The sequence below is a fragment of the Sprattus sprattus genome (assembly GCF_963457725.1).
Source record: "Sprattus sprattus genome assembly, chromosome: 7".
NCBI classification, from domain to species: domain Eukaryota; kingdom Metazoa; phylum Chordata; class Actinopteri; order Clupeiformes; family Clupeidae; genus Sprattus; species Sprattus sprattus.
Genome location: NC_137926.1, coordinates 23,597,914 through 23,619,312, shown reverse-complemented (window position 1 = coordinate 23,619,312; position 21,399 = coordinate 23,597,914). Strand labels below are relative to the sequence as shown.

Genomic DNA, 21,399 nt, shown 5'->3' with positions numbered 1-21,399 from the left:
TATCTCTTTCCCTCTCTCCCTTTATCTATCTCTCTCTCACTGCACACACACACACACACACACACACACACACACACACACACTCACTAATGGCTTGTCTTTCCTGTGCCCTGTCTGCCTGCTGCGGCCCTCTGCGGCAGAGACACTCAAGCTTTGACAGCAGCAGGAGCTGGTGAGTGGATGCGATTTTTCACAGCCAAGCCCAAGCCCAGCCGTGGACCGGCCTCCCTGCAGGCCTGCTAAATACCAGCCCAGGGTTGAGAGCTCTTGGTTGGTGGAGGGGGGGGGGGTCTTTGAGTGTTTTTTTTTTTTAAGGGGGGGGGGGGGGGGGGAGGGACGGTTGCATCAGAGTAGTGGTAGGGAGGCGTAAGACCACCGTCTAAGAACTGTCTCATGAGAGAAACATAATTCACCCTTAGTGTTTCTCCTCAGGGGCCTCTGCATTATGCTGAGGGCACCGTGGGAGTGTGTCTGTTGTGTGTGTGTGTGTGTGTGTGTGTGTGTGTGTGTGTGTGTGTGTGTGTGTGTGTGTGTGTTGTTTCTTTTCATGCATGTGTGAGTGTTGGGGGGTTGGAGAGTGGGGTGCGGGTGCATGTGTGTGTATGCTTCTCATCCAGATTGAGTCCTCACTGCTGACTTGTATAATGGCAGCCAGACAGTCTCTGCTGACTGGGAGGGCTGCAATCACACTCACACACAGGCTTAACCTAGACTGTGTTCAAAAATAGTCTAAAAATCACCTTGAGCATATTTGTGTGGCTCAGACCTTACACGTAGCACTCCACCATTTCCAAATTCTTGAGAGAGTGGATCCATCACACTTATATTACTCTTTATCAGGGCAAGCTTGAGACTGCCCTGTTTTTTATTGAATCTTTGCACAGTCTTTCACTCTGTTATGTCAGTGATTGATTTGCACTCAATCTACCATGAATGCCATTACGTATTCTTACAGGTACAGTACAGTACAGAGTTTCATGAATAGAAAAGTGATCTTATCTTAGTGGAAGAGTTGAGATCATCTGATGGGTGTCATGCAGGAATGTGTGTGTGCTAGTGTGTGTGTGTGTTTCCATTTTAGTAATCTATCCAGGTTTGTCAGATGAGAAATTCCATGGCATTGGCAGGGGTCCCTTCTGAAAATGCATCTATGTCGCATCAGGGCCTGACTAAGACTGCTGCTAGGATTCATGTTATTTGTTGACCCCCCACACCCACACACACCCTCATAGTGCGTTGTGAGAAACACATAAAACGGACCAAATTCATGTCTTGAATTTCCAGGAACTATTTCATTTAAATGTGAATTACAAAATAAACACTGGCAAACTATGGTAAGTCGCTACCTGTCAAGGCAGCCCAGCTCAATGGAACTGGCGATATTGACTAATGCTAATATGGTTCATTACGATGATGACTGAAGAAGATTGATGGTTGAACCTAAACTATGTTTGACATGTCTCTCTGAGCCAGTGGTCTTCCTCCAGTCATTCTGAAAGAGCTTCAGTGTTATATATCCCCCCATCCCTACATGAACAAATGTCAACTGTGGCAAAATGATCAGTATTTTGCCACTTGAATACCATTAGCAGTTTCCAGTAAAGAAAATATAAGTTTTTTCTGTTTTGTTGTTTGTATAATCTGCTTGCTGACATTTCTCCTTCGCCAAAGCCAACACTCCTGTGCAATGTTTGTGTCTGACTGTCACAGAGACAGGATGTCCCAGGCAAAGTTGAAACCATAAAACCTACTACAAAATTTGAGATGGAGAAATGAGTTGATACTTTCATTCACTAAAAATTCACTGATACTACCCATGGTTGCTTGTGGAATCAGCAGACTGAGCATCAGAGTACCTAGATATACAAAATAAATCCAAAACAGTCCAGAAATGGGGCCTTCTGGTGAAAGTGAACTCAAGAACGAAAGTGTCCCTCCCTCTTTCCCTCCCTTTCTCTTTTCCCTGTCATTCTGTTCAGTGATGCACAGCAGATTCCCTCTCAGTCATTGTTGCAGCTCTGTAATTACAAGGCAAGGACATGTCATTTAGACATGCCGTGCATGACGTTCAGAGGGAGGAGGTCATGTGACTGGGATATGCGGTTTCGAGTGTTGTCCTCACAGCCTGGTGCAAAGCCCTGCTTTTGATTTATTTACGTAAGCAGGGAGGAATCAATTTAAAAGAGCATCTGACAAGGAAGCTGAAATCAATTTATCAATTTATTCAATGAATATTTGGGATTTCCCTGCCAGACAGGAGACAGCTGGTGAACCGTCTCCAAGGATCACAGGTGTTCCTATGCTCCAGCTAGGAAGCTGAATAAAAGCTTGGATAACGATGATAAATCATTTACTCCTTTTCTTAAAGCCCACCATGTTAGTCAGCGTTATTACCCTCCTCCTTTTTCTGATCTTCATCGGAATATTGCAGTTATTTATCATCTTCCGGAGTACCGCAGCATGCCTTCATGCGCAGTGGAATGGTTAATTAAACATCTGTGTGAAAAAGAGAGCCGTTTGTGTACATTGCTCCCCTTCACTCTCCCCTTCTCTGTGTGTGTGTGGTTGTGTGTCTGTGTGTCTGTGTATGTGGGTGGGTGGCAAGCGTTGAGCTGTGATTATTTTTCTCCCAGTTCCCAAATGGTCTGAAGGCATGGGTACAGTGGGAGCTGGCCCGGTCCGTGGGTGTGTGACTCTTTTGCTTGGTGGCTGTGGTCACTCACCGGCACAGAGGGCAGAGTCAAAGGCCTGGATTGTGTATGAGGAGGAGGGCAGTGCTGCTGTGCAACAAACGAGGCTTTCTGCTTGGTGTGTGTCACTGGAATTAAACGTTGGCCCAGGGAGGGTGGAGCGTTAGCGTTTGGTTAGCTGGCACAGGGATCGCATTCTGTTGCTACCTCTCAGCTGCCTGCTGTCTGACCTCAGATGAAAGAACAGAGAGCCAAAGCAGAGCAGAGTATATGGAGTGTCTTTACACGACAGTTGGAGCAACTTGTAGAGCAAGGTGCTAACAACGCCGGGGTCATGGGTTAGAATCCCTTGAAATCCACATTGGTTACTAATGGAAATGTGTTTACTGTACGTTGCATTAGGATAAAAACATCTGCTTAATGATTCAATGTAAATGTACCCTAGGACACTATTGTTGGCATCAGAAAACATCTTGCTGTCATTTCCCATCAAAATCCACCAGTTTGAAAAGTAAATTCTTGGTATTCATGGTTCTAAACCTGTTATATCAATAGCCCAGTTCTCTCAGACATCCTCAGTCTTTTCCTCTCTTCCGCTTAGCTTGGTCTTCTGTGCCTGCCCTCCTAGCCCTCCATAATGCTTCCCATCTGCTAAGCTGATTTGTTTTGTAAGTCTGTGACACCGTTGAGTGAGTGTGATTTTACACCATGGAATTATGAATCAGGAATGACTCTTTTCCAAATTATTATTGTCGTTGTTGATGATAATTTGAAAGTCACTGGAACGGTATAAATACCCAAGATGTTTTTACTAGCCAGAGTAAAGTGCCAGTGTAATCATCAGACTGTTTACCCTGGTCCTGCCCTGGTCTAAATCATATGGCTGAAAACAATGGGAAAATCATTTTAAAATGGTTGATCTGTCAGACTTTAATGCAAAGCTCCTGGACTTTATTTTGGAAAATTCTAGTCCTCTTGAGCTGTTGTTGCACTTTAACAAAAATATAGCAAGACTGCCCTCCTATGGTGAAAATTGGTACTTAAATAGACTACTGGAGTTGCTCAAAACTTTGACTGTGTTGATTCCTGACTCCTTATTGTTTCTCATCAAGACCATACTTTTTTTCTCTATTGATTTAATTCATATTATATCAGAATATTAACTTGTGAGATATTATTGGATTATGGATTGGATTGGATTTTGCAGTGAATATATACATTATTCTAATTGAGATATTCTCTTTGTTTGTGCTCTGTTTCTTTGCAGGCTACTCAGATAGTGATGGGATTTCTCTCAGTCAAGAAGGACAGGGGAGATTAATGAGAAGAGACGATACCCTTTCTACCTATGTGACAGGAGATCTCTCGAAAGCACTCGAAAGCACAATGTCCCTGTGTCGCTCTCGGCACGGATAAGGGACGTAGCCTGGTGAACCAACTCTGTGCTGGTACCATGGCGGGAGAGACTAAGAGAACGTATGCTGCCAAAGAACTGGATAGGGGGTCTAAGAAACTTGAGGAGCGCTCAACAAGAGAGCAGTACAGTGTGAAAGGTCAGAGAGTTTCTCCTGAGCACTACCTGAATGGGACAGTGGACCCACGGGTGGCAGGCAATGGAGCAAAGTTCGTAGACAAGGAGCGAGAGAGTTCACAGCAACGCGAGGCCGTCATACGGCCCCAGCAAGCAGGAAAAATAGACTTTAAGTCGCTGCAGAACCGGCCAAAGTTCACCAGTGACAGGCTATGGCCCAGCGGTAAGGGCAGCCCCCAGTCTCCCAGCGGCAAGAGCCGGAACAGGGACAAGGGCAAAAAGTCTGGCAAGTCGGATCGCGGCAACCCTCAGCAGCTGTACCGCCTGAGCATCACAAACCCCCGCTCCAACAACCCCACAATCGGGATCGCTTACCCGCAACAGAAGGTGCCGCCCCCCAAGAAGCTGGAGGCTAGCAAAGGCCCGGTGTCAGGCAGCTATAGGTTCCACGTGCCCAGCATCCCAGAGCGGGAGGCCGAGCTGCAGCAGGAAGAGCGGAACTACAGCCGCTGCTTCCAGGAGGGCCCCTCAAACCTCACCTCCCCGAACTATACCTCACAGGCGGTGGTGGGCTCCACAGGGGGACCACCTGCTCCCCAGCACCCAGCCTCCACTCAGCAGCAACTGCAGCCGCTGACACAGCCAGTGGGGTCACTGGACGCCAGTGGGGCGCAGCCCTCTGGCCAGATGCTCTTCTCAGACTTTCAGCTGAATGGGACAGATGTGTGGCAGTCACCAGAAAGGACACTCAGTGGTGCCTCCTATGGGATTACAGTGCAAAAAGCCAACATTGTGCACGAGCCTAACAAGGCCGGATTCTTGCCTATGTCCTTTCAGTATGGGTTTTCACTGCAGGAGGACTTGGCCACGGACGCTTTCCCCTGCGACCCGAACCCTCCATCACAGGATTACATGGAAGCTACATTGGCTCCTCCTGGCCAGGTGCCTCACAACCCGTTTTCCTTCCAGACCTCTGCTGAGGGTCAGGAGGCGGTACAGGGCAGCAGCCAGTTTGGCAGTGATCAGAGCGACGACAGGCCGACGTACCCCCTGCCCTCTCATCCGCAGCCGTACCTGCAGGGGCCTGCTTCATCCATGCACTGCCCCAGGGGCATGAGCGAGGAGCCTGGCCTGGAGGAGAGCACTGCTCCCAACTCAGAGCAAAGCAAGGGCACCCTGACAGACAACACGGATGGAGCTGCATCTTCGGGGGGCAAAACGAGCTGCCACCCAAAAGACACCACCACCGCCAACCAGAGGGTACTCGTTCAAAGCAACGTCCACCATATCAGAAACATTGCACAGGGCTCCGGCTCTCAAATGCACTTTCCAGGCAAGGCTTACGGCAGCCCCCCACTCAATGCTGTCCATATGGGCCCCGTGCCTCATGATAAGAACATGAGCAAAAGCCACAGCCGGGCTCCACAGCCGTGGGAGGGTCAGAACAAGCCCTTTCCGCCATCGGAGCAAAACTCTGTGGCTTACTCAAACTTGCCTGAGAAATATCCCTTTCAGTGCCAGCCGGCACACGATCAAAGGCAGGGCCCAGGTAAAAACAACTGCATGCCCTGGCAGCAGATACGGCTCGCATCGGCCGTGCCAAACCAGAACAGGATTGAGCTTTCCAGGCAGTTAAGCAATCAGAAGCTGTCGTTTGTGATCGCACCCTCTGAGTGGCATGATGAGGGCAAATTGCACAAGGCTGGTCCGCTCAAAAGCCCTGGCACCTTCCAGAATAAAAGGCCCACTGAAGGGTACTCAAACCAAAGACAGGAAGGTGTCAAACAGGGATGTAGCACAGGGTTGCCTCCCTGCCCCTATAAAAGCAAAGCTGAGGCAAGTCACGCACAGGCCTGCGATGCTAAGAATAAGTCTCTGTACTTTGGCATGAACCAGTCAATACCTGGGGCCTCCACCAGAGGGTGTAACTATCCTCCTATGCAGGTGCCACCCATGGGCATGATGCTTGTGTCGCCTTATGAATCCCCTTTGCCCTCCCCCATTCAAAACCCTGCTTCCAGTAGTACGTGCTCGTCCCTCTCACCTGCTTCGACAAGCCCTGTCAACAACAGCTCTGATGACGGCCAGATTTCAAAGCCTGTTGGCCCACCACCATTCTACCATCGTCAACAGAGTAAGGCACTGACATCCACTGATCACCTCAACTCGAACCATCACCATTTCCATTCAGATGCCTCGCGTAGTCTACCCTACCCCACAGAAAGACCCAAAGAGGACATGATGGGGTTCATGCAGAATAACAGAACACATACAAAGTCCAGCTTGGAGAGTAACAAAGGCTGTTTGGACAACTTTGGGATGGAGCACCACCCTCCTCCCCAGTACTCTGCCCATCAACTACTGGCCACTTCCTTAGCTACAGCAAACCTCGACCAGTTGGATGTGTTACTCACTTGCAAGCAGTGTGATCAGAACTTCAACAACCTGGTATCTTTCCTTGAACATAAGCAGTACTGTGGACAGCAAACATTTGCACATAACGACTTTAAAGATGAGGACAGACGAGACGAGGACACCAAAAAGTTTCAAATGGATCCCACCAAAGCCCTGACCCCTGGGACAGGTTTTTCACAAATGTCACGTTGCCCATCAGATCTGCATTTATCTCTGCTTGGACTGAGCAAGAATGGTGAACTAATATCTGATGCTGAAGCAAAAGTTGACAGTAAGGATGACCCCTTAAAACTGAACTTGTTTTCAGGTGGTCACAACCCTCCTGTTTCTCTTCCTGATTTGGATATGGAGGATGCTAAATTAGACAGCCTTATCACAGAAGCTCTGAATGGTCTAGGGTATCAGTCTGACAATGCAGAGATTGACAGCAGCTTTATCGATGCATTTGTGGATGATGAACTCACAACTGCCAAGTGCACGTCAAACAGACAGATACTGAAAACCAAAGACTCTGTGATGTTTGAGAGCCGAACAAAACACGAAGCAACAGCCAGTGACAGGTCATATACACAAGGAAAATACCCTTATGACTCTGACATAGACAGCCTTAGCACTGACAGCAAACAGACAGAAAGTAGCATTACAGAGAATCAGAGCTTAGAGCAGAGTGATGACACCAACTCCAAAGAGGAGAACTCGCCAGATAGCCTTCGAGTGTCTTCCCCAGACAAAAGCAGAGACCATAAAAAGTGGGTGAAAGAAATGCGAAAGTCAGAAACAACATTAGAGGAAAGTTCAAGTAATCCTCGCTTTGTCTTGTCCAAAACGTTCTCAGAGCGTTGTGGAATTAAAAGTGTGCAGGAAAGCTCCCTGTTTGTTAAATCATCTGTTCCTCAATCCCCGTCTGGCAGTAGGACGTCGACCACCCAGAGGCTCGTCTCTCGGGAGGGGAAGAGGAAAAGGACGGGCGGAGGAACTTGGAGCAAGGAGCTCATCCACAAAATCGTCCAGCAAAAAAACAAGCTGAACAAGCTCCATGTGAAAGGCACCAAAAACATGCAGTTCTCCCTGGTGATGGAGAGACTAACCCCCACGGTGCAGACCCCTGCATTCAGGGAGTATGAGTACGTGTCTGACTCTGACGAAGACTGCGAGCCTCTGAAGATAGCAAGCCAAGGCCGCCTTAGCCAGAGCATCCGCTGCAAGTACACATACACCAAGGAGTGCAAGGGCAGAGCAAGGAGTGAGAAAAGCAGGGACATCTCATGGAAGCAGGATATAAATGACTGCTTTGATTCCAAAAAGGTGGACGACGTGTCTCTGTCTCCCGTGAAAGAGAGGCTGAGGCGACGGAGCAGCAGATCTTCCACCAGCAGTGAGCTCAGCACCTCTGTGAGTATCTCCAGCGACAGCATCAGTAGCCCCAAAAGCACTGATCGCACAGACTCAGACAGCGAGAGGAAAGTGGAGGTGAAACGGAAGGACTCTGACTCTTTCGAGCAGAATGGGCTTGAGAGGTCACCGCAGAGGGTACGGAGAGAATCCAACACCTCCGTGGCATTGTCCATCTCCAAAAACACCAAGCGGTACAGCACTGAGAAGATTCTCCTCTCTGCCAACAAAGAGGATTCGACGACTACAAAATGCTCAAGCAGTAGCAGCAGGAACACTGAGATTGTCTCTGAACTTACCAAAACTAGGAGTGTTTTTAGCCTCACAAGATTCAAAAGCACGGAGGTCTCAGCCGTGGCAAAGGAGGACGTGGTTCTCAGCTGTGAGAAAGGCATCGTAGCAAGAACAGAAGAGTCCACACGTCTCACAAAAGAGAGTCACAAAAGCAGCTCCAGCTCTAAACTCTTTTCATCTGAGTTACTAAGCAACAAGGAGTCCAACAGTTACAGCAAACACAAGAAGGATGATAGTTCAAAGGTGAAACCATCTCACAAAAGAAAAGATGATGGTTTCAGTGATGTCACACTGCAACTTTCAGATACTGCAGCAATTGAGTTTGATAAGCTTACTGATGGTGCACATGACAGCAAAGAACAAACAAACTTCCACACTGATTTGGTTACAAAGCCCCCATCTCTGTGCAATGTGCTAATGGACGAAGTGTGTTTGTCCCCTACCAATTTACAAGATGTTTCATTGCAGAAAAACTCCATAAGACATAGCCTCATACCTTGTCCCTTGGAACAGGAGCAGATTTTGTTAAAATCTCCACTCTCATTTGACACATCATCAATGTTTGGCGACCTCACTGTTGGTGCCTACGACAACAACCTATATCCAGACATACAGCTGAACAAGGACAGCTTTAGTCCATTGGAGCCCACCACGGACAAGAAGGAAATGTTTGAGTCCTCATTCTCTCCTTTCCTTGAGCAAAGAGACTGGGGCCTGATGGTAGATGTCACTCCAGAGCTACCAGACGAGATCTCCCAGTACAAAGACGACTCAGACGCAGGCAGTGAGAGGAAGACCAATTTCAACACAGTGCCCTTTTCTCTGCCAGACAAAATCATGAACTACGGCACAAGCATGAGTAATTGTGTGTCTGAGGATGAGCTGGAGATCAAGCGAATCGTCACAGAGTTGGAGAGCCAGCTGCAGACAAACAAGCTCAGCACATCGCCACTGCTTGACGAGGAGCTACCAAAACAGCTGACCATGAGCAAGTTCTCACCCCTGCGACTGGACCAGGAAATTGATAATGAGCAGATTGGGCTTAATGATCAGAGTGGGCTGGAGGTGGACTGTACCGGAGAGAGTTTAGCACTGACAGCACCAAGTTTGCCAACTGATTCACACTCTGAAGGCTTCTCTGAGCCTGAGATGCCATGGGCTAGCCCTCTTCAGTTTGGACTTCTGGAAACGCAGCACTGCCTGCACACCCCAACCCACTCCATCACACACACTCACGACACTCTCCATGACAAAGTTTCCACCGGAGGTGACATATCTGTGACAGAGAGAGAAAACCACCCAGGTATGCCTCATGAATCTGAGGATGATGGCGGCGATGTCAAGAGCCCACATACAGACAAATCCGAGGAGATGCTTGAGCATGAAATGTACACAGAAAACCTTATGAAAAGTCTGGAAGTCATTTCGGACTCCATATTTAAGAAGGACTCTCTGCCACGGCCACTGCAGGAATCAAAACTTTTACAGTCAAGCCCTGAACGCTCTCAGAACGACTGCCAAAACACTGATCAGGGTTTAATGGGAAATGAGACTACATCTGAAACAGACACAAAGAGGTCAGAAAAACAATCCGAGGCGCTCTATGCTTCTCCTCTGTCTATGAGTTTAGGCTGTGAAATGCCAGAAGAAGAAGACTCAATGAAATTGAATGGCTCCTCACAAAGTCCAGTCACCCAAAATAATGCCGATGCCACAGAAAGCCCTCAGAAGGGGCCATTTCAAAGCTTGGCGTCACAACTACATGATCCTCAAAATCCTGAGAAAATACGTGAACATCTCCAGAGCAAAGCACTTAAGAGCCACGAAAACTCGTCAGAGTCCCAAGAATTATTGTTTCCCACCACTATCCAATATGAACAAGAGCAGACAAAGGACTGTGATTGGGTCAACAGCCAGCTGGAGCAGGAAGCAGTCGAAATTGATTCCAAACTACAAGTTGAACAGAAAAGCAATGAAGAGGCATCCAGAGGCTCAAAGGTCTCTCAGTCTTGCCATGACAAGCCATCAGTCAATGAAGCAGTGGAAAAGGATCAAGAACGTGTGGAAGAGGTTAACTTGACAGATGAGGATCTGAAGGAATCTGAAAGTGTTGCAGAAGAAGATATAAAAAATCCAGCAGTTCATCCGCCATGCAGCATTCCAGAGGACAATGACTCAAGTCAAACGGAAAACATTATTGATGATCACTGTAGCACACAGATGACTGAAACTTTAGAAAGTACTTGTCATGCCTCACCCCAGATCAATATCACTGAGCACTTCTCTCCAGCTCACACAAGCCAGGTCGACCCAATTAAAGACACTGATGAGGTGATTACCCCTAGTGAGGTGATTACCCCAGAGCTCCCTGATAAAATCACAGAGGACCCAGGGTATCAAGAGATCCTGGAACAGCCCAATCTAACCTTGGCTACATCACTCAAAACCACAGCTTGTACAGATGATATTCAGGAGGTGGACCAGAGCCAGCATTTAGTCATGCCTCCACTAAGCCCCTGCTTACCAGATTCCCCACACGGAAGCTCTTCTTTGCAAATGGAGGATACTGAGCTGAAAACAAAATGGAGTAACAACAGTGAGCCTACCCAAACAGAGGTACCCAGAGAGGAACAAAATAAGGTGCACTGCATGAAAGAAACACTTATTGTTGAACCATCAACGACAGCAGTAGCTGCAGGGTTGGACCACTCCCCTATCCCTCAGCTGGAATTTGGAATGGCCGAGTGTGATAAGTCTATATCTGAAACGATGGTCTGTGATTCCATTGTTTCTGTACACTCTAACCTCACTGTTCCCTCTACAACCGAAACATTCCCAAGCAAAGACTCTGTTTATGATTTCAAATTAAGTCCCCTGAATTATAAAGAGGCTTCTGATAATCACTACGACTATAATTTCACCTCCCTCCCATCGGAAAAAGAAATTGTTGAGTACACATGTATAAAGAGAAGTCCAAAATCAGATTGTGATAATCAAAGTAATACTGACTTGCTGTTACCCTCAAATGAACTCAGCACAGCACATGATGGCCAGGGGCAAAATGTGTCAGCTAATCCAAACAAATTGGAGGCACTGGACATGCCAGCTATTCCACTGCAAAAGAGTCATGTTCAAGACAATGACAAAGGTTCATACAGTGATGTAACATGCAGTGGACAACAAGAATACACCTCTACAAATAAAATACATGTGAGTAAGATGGGGAACTGCCATGTGGCTCTTGAAACAATTGATTTCATGGATTTCCACTTGGGCCTATTGAAGAAAACAGATGGTGAGAGTTTTGACACATTAACGAGTCCCGATGAGGATATGTCCTTTACCTTGAGAGAGAGCAATGCTGAGTCCAGTGATGAGAATGCTCCCCAAAGCCAGGGAGAGGCTTCAGCAGAATCTTCATCAATATCAACATCACCCCCGAATCAAATCCCAGAACAATTACAAGAGGGACTGCTTACAAAGCATGCTGAGGAAAAAGCCCTCACAAAAAAGAATGGTGCCCACCACACAGGCCAAGGAAACTTTCAGTGTGAAATTTGCTCAATGTATTTACGTACTCTGCCAGGACTGAAAAGACACAAAGCCATGAAACATGTGGTGAAGACGAATGTGAGCACAGCCTCTACAAGTGCAACCATGAGCAATAATACATCTATTTATCAAACACCAGTGTCTCTACACAAAGACATCCAGCCACTGCTGAATCTGCACAGCCTGCAAACACAGGGTGATGGAATGTCTCCTAATCTAGAGGAGCCAGGTTTGATGTTAGACAGTACTGCGAGTGAACCAGATGCATCATCAGAGCCTAACCATACTGACAAGAAAAGTCCCCCGGCAATGGACGAGGCAAGAAAAAATGGCAAAACCTGGAAAAACAAAATTCGTGAAGTCGGAGGTGGGAGTTATGCACTTAACATTGTGAAGGCTGACCCTTTCCCTGAGGAGCTGCTTACCATGCTGGAGGCAGACATATTGCATTCCATACCCCCTGAGTTTCCATCTGTGTCCCAGCAAGGATGCTATCAGTTTCCTGAAAAAACAGATACAGCCCATAGCCATGAAGGGGCTGAAGTGGCATGCTCAGAAAAACTTATTTTGGAGAGTGGCATTAATGATCCTAAGTTCACCACAGCTCCCACTGAACCATTTGATATTCCAAAGCAGGATCTTGTTGCAAATGAAAGTGATCCCCTACACAGTGGCCTCAAAATCTCAGTAGCAGCAGAAGAAGCAGGCACCAGTGGAACAGATGCAGTGATTGGCAGCGACTTTGACATGAGTGGGGAGCCGACTTGCAACATGAAAACAACATATGCACAGACTGATCCTTTGGGACAGGAAAGCATGGATGCTGTGCTAGAGCACAAAGTGGAAGTGGAGATTAAGAGTGAAAAGAGTAATTACCCCACAGAGGGCGCTGACTCGCCCCCCTGCTCTTTTAAAGATCCCCCAGCCAGTCCCTCTGGTCTCGGACCAGACCTTAACGCCCTCCTTGATGATGAGAGTACATTTTCACAGTTATTCCCTAGAACTGAGGAAATGAAAAGAAAAAAGTGCCCAAGGGTGTACGGCAAGAGCAATAAAAAGCTGAGAGTATCACAAAATATTCCAGCGGTTCAAGATTATCCTCCTGCTGACATGTTTCTTGACAGGAGAGAGGACTACAAGGAAAAGAAGACTGACAAAATATCTGTAAACAATATCAGCGCGTGTGAATATGAAACCATATCTATTGATGATGCAATCATGTTAGACATGTGTCACAAAGGCACGATAAAAGTTTCTGCTGAAAAAGATGGTCAGAGTGACAGCATGACAAAAGAAAAGAGCTATGAAAAAAACACAGACCATGGCATGGCATTCTTGTGCTCGACTGATGACATCATTAGCAATGTTCCTGTGCCCTTGGAGCCCTCAAATGCTATTAAAAACACAGATCCCCAGGTCTCTCCAGATGCTGAATCTTGCAAACCGGAACCTACTGGTCCTTCTTGCCCACTCCAATTAGCGGATACTTTCCCTAGTGCTCCCTGTGTCCAGGAAAGCGTTACACATTTCCCTAGCATTGACATTCAGAACCTCAACACCACATTCCAACTTCCAGAAATTCAATTTTTTGAACCTGGCAAAGACATTCCGCTAGTTGGGAGCATCATCAATGAAGATGATGTGTTGCAGAGTCTTCCCACTGAGAGTGAAAAACCTGCAAAGAAACCTGCAGAGCGGAAGGGCAGAAAGCGATTGGAGGCAGGAATGAAACCCAAGGACAAACAGTACAAGTGTAAAGTTTGCTTCACGTGGTTCCTCACCTTGGGTGAGCTGAACTTCCACAAACTCTCCCACAACCCGTCGCCACCACCCACCTGCTACATGTGTGTCCAGCGCAAGTTCAGCTCCCGTGAGCAACTGCGAGATCACCTGAGAGAAAAGCATGCAAAAAACAAGGCGGGAGTCTGGGCATGTGGCATGTGCCTAAAGGAGATATCAGACGTGTGGATGTATAATGAGCACCTGCGTGAACACGCCACCCAGTTTGCCCGCAAAGGCCAAACCCAGAGCTCTATCTTGGACATGCCAGGCTGTTTCATGCAGGAGACTGCTGTGAAGAACTTCATCACCTCAATCATGCAGCACCAACCCAAATCCTCTAAAGGGGACAAGTCATCATCCAAGGAGGATAAGAGAGCCACAGTTGACACAGCAGGACAAGAGCTGAAGACAGTCAATGACAGTGATCCCACAGTGACAAAGACCAAGGGCAGTAGCGGAGGTAACAAACATAGCACTTTCACACCACTCGAGGTCCTTCAGAAGGCTGAGATCACTCCGAAGAATGTTGAGATGCATCCCAACTGCAAAGATCCCTCCAGAGACTGCCACCACTGTGGCAAACAGTTCCCCAAACCATTCAAGCTACAGCGACATCTCGTGGTGCACAGCTTGCAGAAGATCTTCCTCTGCCACAAATGCCCCGTCTCCTACCAGGAGGCCAAGGACCTTAAGGACCACCTGAAGAATGAGCATGAAGAGGTAGACGAGTCTGACTCCAAACACACCACTCTGTATACCTGTGAGCTATGCGCTGACGTGATGCACGTGATAAAAAAATCCTTCATATGTAGCACGTGCAACTACATCTTCTCCAAGAAGGAGCAGTATGATCGCCACATGGAGAAGCATCTCGCCGGGGGAAACAAAATCTTCAAGTTCAGAGGGGTCCTGAGGCCCTGCAAACTGAGACCTGAGTCCTCTTCCAAAGATGACAGCTTCAACATGCCACCAAGTAAGAGGAGGAAAACCCTACCAGAGAATTTACAGGAAAATAGCTCTGACAGTGGTATTGCCAGTGTTGCCTCTTGCCACTTAGGTCAGAGTGCAGACATGGAGGTGTTAAAATCAGCAACGGCTGAGCCTACGCAGTGCAGTGACGATGAACACGAGAGAAAGACAAATGATGCGAATGTGAAAACAGAGGAAGTTGAGATTCTTGGCGAGCTCAAACAATGTCAGTTCCATGTAGACCAGACTTGCCCCCTAGATGCTATACCAAAGACAGAGGAAAGCGACGACCTGTCCCACACTGAAGCTGCCCAAGAGACAAATTATATTGGCACAGATGACAGGTGTATGACAGTCACCTGTGATGTTAAGAAAGAAGATGACGCTCTTGGTAGCCCAAAACCAGTATCACCCATAACATCATCTAAGGATAACCGTGTCACTGAAGTTGAGAGAGACTGCACAATCAAACCTAAACAGTGTTATGCAGAAGCAAATATCCAAAACAACTTAAAAGAGGCAGATGACAACAAAACAGAGGTGGGAGAATCCTCAGATGTACCATTGAGTGAAAGCCTGGACAACTCACAGGCCCCTGATGTGCCCCATAAAGACCAGCCCATTTCTTACTCCCCCAACCTGACAGAACAAATGAGGGAAGAGAAAGCTAAAGTCCACCCTGTTCTCACCCCGGGCAGTGACACTGAAGGCAAAGACCTTCCATCTGTAAGTGGCACCGAACAATTTGTCTCTCCTCAGATCAAGGAGAAAGCATCTTCTAAAGGAGGTGAGAACCACAAGCACTCCCCCGGAACCAGCCCAAGGGCTTTGGCTTCTGGACCTACGGAGGTATCACCTGTCCATCATGCCAAGGTCACTCCCTTGACCTCGTCATCCAACGAAGACAGGGATTCAACGAGACCACAGAAAAAAAGGAAAGAGCTGAAACCGGCCCACAGCTCACAAAGGACATCATCTCCGGTTGCGCGGGAGAACCTTGGCATTGACTCGCGGGTGAAGAAGAAGTTCCGCCCTGCTAAAGCTGAAATCCCCTCAGGCCCCAGAAAGCCAGATGCCCCAGGTGACTACCCTGTGCTATCGTCTGTGAAGGATGACACTGTCAGCAACAAGAATGTCTCCAAGCACAGAACAGGGACTCTTGGCCTGCATCTCAAAAGAGGCTCCCTCGACAATTACCCGCCAAAGAAGACAGAGATTGTACGACATTTAAATGTGGATTTTAAAGGGAAGAGGTTAGGTCCTGGTAGGCCTGTCCAGTCCCCCACTTCTAAAGTGTCAGTGCCATCAATGAACAATTCCTTGAACAAGTCCAGACCTAAAGCAGGGGTCAGATCAGTGGACACACACTCATACCGCACTGCAGAGTCACAAAATAACCTCCTGAGCCAGTTGTTTGGCCAGAAACTCACTAGCTTTAAAATTCCTTTAAGGAAGGACACTTCTGAATCAATAAACTGAGGAGAGTTCCCTAAGACAGTGGAAGGCGCCGGAGTGTGGGGGCCTTGGCTATACCAGGGAAATGTTCTTACTCTCCCCTCAGTGATAATGTTTTCACTTTTTATTTAGTCACTTTATTTCTTTTCATCTTCTTTTGTAAATGTGCTGTTGCATTAATGTGAGGACCAATGGAAAAGACTAGTTTATAAAATATAGAATATGATGTGCAGGAACTTTTTTGAAAGGACTTTATTCCCTTTCCTCTGAAGTTTGACATTACCTTTTTAAGAGAGACTTTATTTCATTTACAAAAAAAGAAAAGAAAAAAATATTACTTGAAAATAAACTGAAAATATTTTTTGTTAAATAGTGCATGACAGTATGACCTTCACAAGAATTTTTATTCTTTTGGGAGAACAGGGCCAAAGGACTCTTCAAAATGATATGGACCATGGCAAAATGTCTTTGTTTATGCTTTAGAGACTTACTGCTTTTATATCCTTTTACATTTCTTTGTATTGGCTTTTGTATAACATTAACTGGTGCTATACTATGTTGTACTGTAATGTGAACACAAATGTCCTCCATTGGAAGGGAAAAGGTCACGCTTTCTCTTCTCTTCATTCCACATGCTGGTACTCTAGGTCCTGCAAAAAATAATATGCAAGAAGGAAATACTGTTGATCATATCAAAGGGTGCAATTCTGTTTGAGTGTTTAACTAGGAAAGGGCATATGACAGCCTTTTTAATCAATTGCATGAGATCACATCTGTCGAACTCAGGTGCTAGCAAGCCCTTATCTGAAAGCTCTCCCGTGCACTGACGTCTTCTCACAGAAAACCCACACTCCATTATCTGTCTGTCCTGCAACTGTTTAGGACTCATATTTACTAGATTCCAAAAAGGTGCTTTATCTTGTTGATATGTATCTTAACTTTGTATAATATTGTAGGTAGTTTATTTCTTGTGCAATGCATAATGTCAAAGGTTTATTTTAATAATATGCAACAGAGTCGAAGAATAAGAAGAAAGGGAATTGTTCAGACTATGATTGGCATTGAAGTGGTTCACAAAGTGCCTCATAAAGTTGGTCATTGAAAGTCTGCAATTGTCTCCCTTTGTGTCTTTCTTTGTTGTCTGAAGTAAAGTGATGATATATTTAACACTGCTTGGAGCATCACAAAGTGATTTGTTTTGTGAGAATAGTCATAAATAAGACTAGTCTTACCGAATAAGTAATGGCTCCATACAAAAACTTGGCGTGTGAAAAGGAGATAATGACTATGTCACTTTTTAAATTCTGTTTGCATCTATTTCTCACAACACTATATAAAGATTTCCAACAATGCTGGACATAAACTGCATGTCAGGATTGCTGGCTTCTGCATAGTTGAATATGATGTAAACTCTGCAGGGTGAAGGCCTCCATTCAAAAGATACGTGTGGATTGCAGCTCTCTTACAGTATTCTTTTACCTTTTTATCCAAAGGTACTCAGGCTTTCTGTGGCCGCTCTTTGCTTTGACATTCCCTTCTCCGTTTAATGGACACGCATTGTTCCTTGCCTTCTGAGTCTTGCCTCTGAATAAAATGCCTGTGATCAATACGAAACAATAAGCCCTTTGAAGGTGTCTCAGGCTGGCACATTATGAAACTACCAGCCTTTGAGAGGCAATGGGCCGTGTCTTAAAGCGGCACATTAACTCCTGTAAGCATGGAGTAATGAACCTAATGGCTTAATTAAAGAGGACTACTGCCATTTCTGCTACAATAATAGTATAGCAGCAAGCACAATCCCTTCATTGTTACAAGATTCAATGACGATTAAATGCAAATGAGTGAAACAAATTTTATTAGTAAAAAAGTATTTGCTTGTAATTTTATTCTTAAAAGTATAACAAAGTAAAGCAGGCAAGTTAGCCATAGCATTCATTCTTACACAGTAGAAGGCAGTAGAGGTTTTGTAGCTAAATATAAATCAAGATCATGAATCAAACACATAGAAGGAAATCAGATTAACATACAGAACTTTTAGGCACTTTAAAAAATAATAACATGTACATGACATTTTTTTTCCAAATCAAATAACAACATACAAAGTTCAGTAAACCAAAAAACGTAATCAAATCAATAGTTGGTGCGACCTCCTTTTGTCTTCAAAACAGCATCAATTCACCTATAGGTACACTTCCATTTTAAGGTACTTGGCAGGTAGATTGTCTCAGGCATTTTGAAGAACTTGCCACAGTTCTTCAGTGGATTTAAGTCTCTTTATGTAATCCCAAGTGACACTGGTTTCTGGCAGATCTGGTCTGATGGCCTTTAGTTTTTGCAGTTTGCACTTGAGTTTGTGTATTTATAAATTATGATATTTCCTAATAATACACTAATGATAATAAGGATAGAATAACCGTCTAAGACAAATGTTTTGTGAAACAACTAAGTGCCTAAACCTTTTTCGTAAGTACTGGATGTACACACATTTCTTTGGCTGCAAGACAAAAAATGGTGATGTATACAGGTTCAAATTTTGCAGCTTTGTAAGGAAACCAGTACTGTCTGATATTAACAGTAAATACATCTCATGATCTTCAATAGCATGGTGTTGTACTGAAATATAACTATAATGTATGTTAGTATGGTGTAGTAGTGTGTTGTAGTAGTAATAGTATATGTAATAGTATATCTCTGAAATACAGAAAGAGCCACCCAAAACCCACGATCACTGTTAAGATGTATGGTTGAGTTAAAATTACAAGACAGAACAGTCATTAGCCATGGCTCAGTGTCTTACCGATGACATTCTGCTAAAAACTAATCAATCAAGTCCTGAGGCAGAAACATTAAGCTGATTTTTCTCAACTTGTTCAACAATTAGCAAAATGAGGGAAAATGCTGAGTTGCTATAAAATAACTTTTTAATTTTGAAGAATACCCTGCACTGGAACAGAGTAAGTGTATATGCATGTGTATATGTATATGTATATGTATATGTATATGTATCCTCGTACGCAAACTTTTTGAGTTTGGAAACAGTTGTGCATTCTGTGTCTAAAATTAACCGTTTCCATTATTTTCAATTACATCTAAACCGTTTATAGAGTATTTATTTGCACCATTGCCATGCAGATTGCCATTTAATTGCATATATATATGATTTTAATTGCATAAAAATTAGATATTTTGTGCTGCCCCATCTGTTGTTGAAGCATTCTCATGAAATAACAGATGGTAGCACCCTCAAGGCCTGCCTTGCAGTGTGAGCACACTGATCTCAGACCCATCATAACTCTGTTATCCTAATGACCGCTCGGGTAAAACCCCAGGACACAATCGACTGAAACCTGATTGCAGAGTAAATTGACCTGCCATTTCAAGTCTGGGTCAGTAGGCGGCTTTCCTCCGCGCCGAGTCCTTACTGTGTGTTTAGTGGCTTCTATCCCTACATGAGTCGAGTTGCAGTATCACATAGGAATAAAAAGCCATAAGACACAGCAGCAGATGAGCAGGTGAGCCTGTGTGTGTGTGTGCCAGAATGTCGGGGAGAGGGGGGGGACCAACCTGCACTCCCTTGGGTATCAAGAAGATAGACATCTGTGCACCAGGGAGGAGAGAGCAAGAGGAGAGAGGTGGAGGGCTGACAGCCGAGAACAGGCGGATGAGACAGTCAAGGGAAGAGAGACAGGCAGGCAACAGGGAGCGAGTTTCTCATTCGAAAATCCCAGGTGTGAGCCTTTGGGTCTGCCATAAACTGAGTAGATTTACCTCTAGTGGCAGTGGGGCTTTTTAAATAATACAAGAAACAGGAGCGGGGGAGGAGTGGGTTTGATAGCACCTTTCACATTTACTCATCACAACAGCATAGTTAATTAAAATCCAGCCCAGACCTATCAGCTACTAATGATTGTCCCATTCCGTCAAACTCAATGGCTCCCAATTAATGACCAAGTGACTTTTTTTTACTGAAACATGTCATTAGAAAGATTACCATGGCCCACACGCTGAGGTACATTTTAAGTCATTTAATTAAAAAAGTAGGCATGATTTCTTACAGGAGTAGCAAATTATCCAATCACCCTGAAAACTATGCGAGTATACTACGGTGTGTACATTTAATGTTCAAACACCAATAAAATCTGTAGAATAGCTACATAGAAACTCTATGGTTGACATAAGGGAGAAAAATAGGAGACCAAGCAATTATTGTTGGGAGGCCTTGTCAGGGTTGATGGCCGTTTCATCTTATCTATGGTGGGGGGAATTCTCTGGAGAAACTGCAGCTCTGCTCTTTGAAGCAGAGTGACATTATTAGTGAGTCTGGCCTTGAAATAGCATCAGTTCGCTTGGCTATGGTCAGGCGGCTGGGAGATTGGGGATGGGGTAGGGTGGTGGGGGGATGGGAGGGTGGTTGGCTGTGGACGGAGGGATAGAGATCAGCAGCTGATAGGGATGGGCAGCTGGTCACCAGTAATGACATAGAGGCTGATGGGAGCAAAGGGGCCACCTCAACCGGGATCCATCGTCCATACCCGCACGCACACACAAACACACACACACACACACACACACACACACACACACACACACACACACGAGAGGCTGGCGTTAGAGAGGGTGGAAATTTACAGAGTGAGTCATCACACACACACACCAAATTGAACACAGAAAAAAAAATAGAGAGATGGATGCTTGTTCTATCTGGGTGAAGAGGATGGAGTCGTAGAGCCAACACAAAACAATGCAATACAATGGTTGAAATATAGCATTGAGGGGACAATGGGGACTCCTGCTTGAATTCTGCTAGATAAAACAGAGGCTTTACAGAGTTGAAACTGAGCACAAAGCAAGAGTACTCTCGCATGCGTCAACTGTTACTTGATGCTCATAATCATCTGTCAATTTCTCATCAGAGCGCTCAGTTCATATATCATGACAATATCATGGCTATCCTCATGGCCTCGCTTCACCGTGTTAAAAACATGAACAGTCTTCATTTCACTCCGAGTCAGTGAGGTGGCACCATGGGCATTTTGCGTGGCATAGTCAAATCCCACATAGCTCAGGAGACTTTGAGCTATTAAGAACTCCCACACTCACCAGCACCTCCGAAGTCTCTTTCTCCCTGAGGTTACCACCCCCAGCTTTCATGTCATTTGACTTGCTTGATACCTCCGGCTGGAATTGCAATTTTGTTATTATTTTCCTTTTGCTACAAACACCTCATGAGGCTGTCCTCCTACTGGAAGGCTAGACTTTGCCTTACAGCACCTGCGGTTCTGAAACATATACTGAGGTGTCGTGTGTTCCTTCTGAAAG

The 21,399-nt window shown here is 45.6% G+C and overlaps 1 protein-coding gene across 1 annotated transcript; it reads left to right on the top strand.

The window, feature by feature from the left end:
* Nucleotides 1–4,143: 4,143 nt before the first annotated feature.
* znf469 (zinc finger protein 469) lies at nucleotides 4,144–16,172 on the top strand (the record flags this gene model as incomplete). The annotated part of the gene is made up of 1 exon (XM_080841759.1): nucleotides 4,144–16,172. The coding sequence occupies one exon, from the start codon at nucleotides 4,144–4,146 to the stop codon at nucleotides 16,102–16,104; it is 11,961 nt and encodes a 3,986-aa protein (XP_080697885.1). The 3' UTR covers nucleotides 16,105–16,172.
* Between the last annotated feature and the right edge of the window lie 5,227 nt (nucleotides 16,173–21,399).